This window comes from Carassius gibelio, chromosome A8, assembly GCF_023724105.1.
Source record: "Carassius gibelio isolate Cgi1373 ecotype wild population from Czech Republic chromosome A8, carGib1.2-hapl.c, whole genome shotgun sequence".
Taxonomy (NCBI): Eukaryota; Metazoa; Chordata; class Actinopteri; order Cypriniformes; family Cyprinidae; genus Carassius; species Carassius gibelio.
Window position 1 is genome coordinate 26,264,175 of NC_068378.1, and position 6,000 is coordinate 26,270,174.

Consider the following 6,000-nt stretch of genomic DNA (forward strand, 5'->3'; position numbering starts at 1 on the left):
TGACACAGAAATACACCTGTCCATATAGATGTGAGGTGTGATCAGGACCTGTTTGACGTGATTTACTGCTGATTTCTACTGATTCGGGTTGATTACATACTCTGGTACACTTGAGAAATCAACTACAACTGTCACACTTTTATTGAGATGCTAATGCAGACCAGCTACCAGGTTCACCAAACACTGGTCAATTTATGGTTAAAACAAGACAAACAACTTGGGAAAAATCGACTTAACTCTGAAAACAAGACTTAATATTTTAAAGAATAACTTGGATATTGTTAGTAATATTTCAAAATGAACACTTACTGGATTTAAAACCAACTCCAGACATAATTTTTTTGAAGAATCATGAGTATGAATCATGCATGCTTTTGAGGAACAGTTATTTGTTCATCTCTCAATCGTCATTGTATTGCATCGCATTAAGCTTTGATTGTCAAACTAAGCATTTAATTTAAACATTATCTTATTAAGACATTTTGGGGGATATCGAGTGATGACTATAATATTAACATGCATTTTATTACATGCATTTTACAGATCTCACTAATTTACTTTACACGCTATCAGAATGTATGTACACTTTAGGTGCTAATATGCACTCTTTAGTTGTTAATAACGAACCCAGTGACAGCTTTGGTTTGTTTGTTGTGTTAAAAAAAAAATGTCAGCATTTCAAATGTCAGCAGGGTTAAGGATATTAAACAATTTTTACAGAAAACATCACTTTTTTTTGCAAAAAGTGAAGGACACATGTAAACATCAGTCACTGGCCTTCACACTTTCAGTAGACAAGAACAAAGAGAGAAACTGTGTCACGAAGTCTAGGCGTGACTATGAATGACCTACAGTCTCTAATCCAGGATCATCTGGTCTGAGAAAGAGAGAGAGAGAGAGAGGGAGAGGTGAGCTTCAGAGAGACACTGATAAAAACCAACACAACTCTCTGCTACTTCGTCATCCACATATTGTTCAAATAAACAGGAAAGTCTGAAGTCTAGACGAGACAGACAGAGCTTACACGGATGGACTTCAGAAGCTTTCAGATCAAGACATTTGAAAATCTCTAGCAAACAACATCTCAGGCTTCAAAACCCCTCACAAAGACCAATGGTATGAACCCTCAGGACTATATCAGACCCACGTCCTGAAAACCAGACGGGGCCACTATAGATCATACTTTAATAAACACATGCCATTGAGTATGATTTGCTACTTTGGGGTCTTATCAGCAAACACAAGCTTCCACCACGGATACAGTTTCAATGAATATCGGTTACGGTAATTTGGGTCTCATCAAAGACTGCAAACATCTGCATGTTTTCCCACATGATTCCAGCATTAAATCATCTACAGCAGACCAATAAAGAGCCATTAGAAAAGCACAAGTGACCGTAAATCAGATAACTGCACACAAACATACATTAAAACCAATCACAACAAAGGTGAGCTGAAGTTTCCCCAAATCCTGTTTTGATTAAAACTCTAAAGCTGTCCGTAATAAACACACAGGTACAGCAAGTCTCTTGCCTAAAGGCATTTTATGTGCAGTCTCTTTCTGTCTTGTTATTGTTTCCTTGTCATATCCAGTCAGAAATATATTTCATATTTCAACCAGCTGTTGTTACCAACCTCAGAACGAATGGGAATCAAATTCAAAAATCTTCTTTGAACATTCAGCTTATTTTAACATACAGTTCAGTTTATAGCATCATCATTTGCTCTTTTTGAGTCCTAATCGTTCAGATAGGCTGTAAAAATGTAAAAAATTAAATATAAACAACATTAAACTTTATTTTATTCATGCAATTTTCTAATACTGTGCTGTTATCCTCTTATTTGAACTCAAAAGTACTCATTGCTCTAAAGAAGCCTCACAAAAATCATGTTAATGTTTATAACAGTTTTCTTTATGCCTTATAGTTGCATTTAGCTGATTAGGCAATAATATAGTTTCATTTTATGACAATACGAGCAATAAAGCTTTTGAGATTTGCTATATTATGTAAAAAAATAAAAAACCTTAATATGAGTGTACTGTATGTTTGCAAATAAAATGCACGTACTTATATATAAGTTAATATATTATATAAAGAATTGGGTGATAGTATAGTTATATTTTGCAACAAAACAAATTAAGCAGTTGCTAAATTATACAGTTTTTATTGCTTTGCATGAGTGTACAGTATATATGCAAATAGATTTGTATTTAATATATATATATCCAAATTTAAATACACACCTATATGATTTTAGTAAATGTTTAGTGACTGATGTAAACGATCAGAGATTTGCTGTTAAGTAAGTATTGCTTTGTGTGAGTATGCATGTACCATATGTCCAGCTTTTACTATATCACTAGGTGATAATTTCAAATGTCTTTTTATGCACGTTTATCTCATTTATAAACATAAGGAGATAAAAGAAAAAGCTGCAGCTGCACTTCAGCAAAAACTCATTTTGGCTTGTGAAACACAACGCAGCACCATTAGTGTCTGTCCTGGGCTGAAATGTTTTTGTTGATGTGATTCAGGGGGGAGCGTTGTACTCTTGTGTTATCTGCAGCCCTGACGACCTCTGACCTCTCTGTGTCCGACAGATCTCAGAGACATGAGCCTCCTCTGAGAGATGGATGAATCCAGTGTCTGGTACAGACTCTCACGCACAGGAGAGGGAGGAGAAAACACACACATAGGAAAACACTCAAAAGATTTTTTCACTACAGTGGCAACAATCTACTAATGCGTCACAAGAACGTTTCTGGATATAGCTTGGAAAACAACAGTAACTTTACATGTTGTTTTCAAACCCAAACTATAAGTCTATCCCGTCACAGTCACGGCTTCATCACAGCTTAAGGATACAATGCAGCACATTCAGTCAAAAACATGCGAGCTGCTATTGCACAAAGAGTGAAGTGGCTGCGCTCTCCAGCAGGGTTTCCATGGAACGGGTCAACTATGCGGCGCGTCTTGCCCTGCGCTTTCAATCTGCTCAAAAGTACCCAGAATTCAGGCTTCCCGCAAATGCAGAAATAGGTCACAGCTTCATTCGAGGTGGAGCACACCCGAAATTACTTAGAATGAAACTCCCGCCAGAACAATGAGACACACACTCATCAGATGACACACAGCTGTTTGATTCATAAGCTAGTGATAAACTATGAGAAACACGCTTTCTATTGCTTGAACTAACAGTGTGTGTGTCCTCCTGAAGCATGTGTGTGTGCTGGTGTTTTGATTAGTGATCAAATACACCATTAACAACTGCTACACCAGAAAAAATACTGTTCCCTAAACACACAAGTCTAGAAAAACCCTATAACACACTACAAATTGGAAATGCACTAACAAGAGCCCACAACACCTTACAGTACTGGAAAGCAAAACCCAAAAAACTGTGGTTGACTGTACTGAATGTGCACTTCAAATCCTATGAAAGAGTATTTTTTCTTTGCAAATACTATATTAATGCAACAACAGAGATTGCATTTTGCTTGTTTTGAAACTATTAAAAATTGCACTTTGTAATCAAATTCAAAAAGCATTTAATGCATCTGAAAACATTGTACGTGGTAATGCATAGAAACATCTCATGCAAAAAAAACCGTTAAACAATGAGACACCAATGAAGTAATGCATTACTACAATTTATCTGTAAAACCATGTGTTCATGCATACGTTTACCCTCAGACCGAGTGACAGGGACATGCTGAGGAGCTCAGCAGCGTCTCAATGGACAGTGACTGAGTGTTTGTGCTGAATGCTGAACGCCGTGTGTGTCTCGATGAGGGGCTTTTCTGATTATCCCTCATTCTAAACAATCTGATGGCCAGCTGGCTGCACTTGTCCTCTACATGCGCTAATGCCCAATTACTGCAGCTCTTCTCTTACAGCTCCCCCCGCCACACAAATCCTCATACAGAGAGCGAAAACTCTCCCTCTTTCACACACAAAATACATCTGCCGACAGAACAAAGCAACCTGCCAACTGCAGATGCTCAACTTCCTACAGCAGAACTCATCAAGAGCCACTTGTTGCTTTGAATCTTTTAATTGCACGCTAAAATGGAAGTGAAGAGACTTCAGACCATGAAATTTTGGTTCAGTAGTTGTCAAAACAATACTTTGTCTAACTACTTTGTCGATTTATAAGCACTTTTTATAAACCTAGAGATTAAAGTCTAGAAATTAGAGTCTACATGGAATATTTGCACGTTCAATTATTAATTTGTCACACGATAGGACTTCTAAAGTGAATTGCAAAAAAGCTCATATGTGATTATAAATGGAGACAAATATTAACTATGTTACAGAAATGTTTATACACTTTCTCTAATTCATTCATATATACATTTACCTAAAATGCTGATGGGCATGTTATGCATTAACTACTTGTTTTCTACTTTAACAGGTTCAGAAGTTTGGGCTCTGTAAGAGAATTTAATGTTTTTGAAAGAAGTTTTTTCTGCATTTATGTGATCAAAAATACAGTAGAAACTGTTAATATCCTTACCATTTAAAAACAGTTGTTTTCTATGTGAAAATATAGTGAAATGTACTGTAATTTATTTCTGTGATGTGCAGCATGTGTCTTCAGTGTCACATGATCTTCAGAAATAATACTAATATTCTGATTTGCTGCTCAAGAAACATTTCTGATTATTATCCATGTAAAAAAGAAACTGTTTATTTTTGTGGAAACTGTGATGCATTTTATTTTTCAGGATTCTTTGATGGATATAAAGTTTAAAAGATCAGCATTTATTAGATATTGACATCTTTTGTAACATTATAAAAGTCTTTACTGTCACTTTCGATCAGTTTAATGCATAATAAATATAATAAAATAATAAAATAATAATAATTATAATACATAAACCAAACTTTTGAGAGGTAGTGTATATTAAAATGTTTCTGAACACACACACACATCGTTTTTCTATTAGTCATATGAGCTTTACAGAAGAAAAAAAAAGTCAAATATGAAAGTATCATAAACGTGTCTCACCCAACTTGAACATCAGTGACAGCAGGACTGCTCTTTTATATCGTAAATAGATCGGTCCAAACTCCATGTCCTGAACTGATGCTTGACTTCCAGCCTCTAAACCCGCGGACACGCGCTGAAGTCTCCCCGCATCACGCGCTCTCTCCTCCGGCGTCTGTCTGTCCGCGTCTCGCTGCTGCGGAGCTCCTCTCCACGGTATGATGGAAAACACGGTGTGGATGTTTTCCAGGGAATCTGTTCTCCTGCTGGCTATCAAATCTTCCTCCTCTTCTCTGTCTGTATATCTGTCACTCTCTCCCTCGCTTTGATTTAACTCCACCCTGTCTCTCTCTCTCTTTCTCTGTGAATGTTTGAGTCTATCTCTCTCTCTCTCTTTCTCTAGGAGGCAGATGGTCAGTTCCTCCGAGCACCTTTGTGTGACCTTCATCACAGATGAGTGTTAGTTAAACCCAACAGCCCTTGAATAGTTAACAGTGTACTTGTTCAACAATCCAAATGCTGTTACAGGTTTACATAGCATTATATGTTAGATGCTGCAATTGTTCACAATTTTCTTATACATCACTAGTTTGTAATGTAGTGTCCCAACATGAAGATTATGAGAAATGCATGAAAAATAATGAGGATGCATGATTATTAATATTAATAAGAAAAATGTTGCTTAGTTTTAGAAAACATTCACTTTTGAACCAAAATCTCTAAAGTTAAGATCAGTATAATTTGACTATCTCTCTCTCTCTATTTCTCTCTCTCTCTCTCTCTCTATATATATATATACATTTATTGCAATTTTTTTGCAATATTTTCTTTTGTTATGGCTTTGTTGTCCTTTTTATTTTTATAAAGTTTTTTTTATAACATTTTTATTTTAGTTTAGTAATTCTAGTATATCAAAGTTAAACTAATAAAAAATGCAAAATGTTTTTTTTCTTCAGTTAATACATATATTTATTTGCATTTCAAGTGATTAAAATGTTTATTTTTATT

At 35.7% G+C, this 6,000-nt stretch overlaps 1 protein-coding gene across 1 annotated transcript in view; it reads right to left on the reverse strand.

Annotated features, from left to right (window-relative positions):
- The window catches only part of crb2b (crumbs cell polarity complex component 2b), a 29,851-nt gene extending 24,450 nt beyond the window's left edge, over positions 1-5,401 (reverse strand). Inside the window, exon 1 of the mRNA XM_052604991.1 lies at positions 5,014-5,401. Within this exon, the coding sequence (XP_052460951.1) occupies positions 5,014-5,080 (67 nt within the window). The 5' untranslated portion in view covers positions 5,081-5,401. The remainder of the gene's footprint in view (positions 1-5,013) is intronic.
- Between the last annotated feature and the right edge of the window lie 599 nt (positions 5,402-6,000).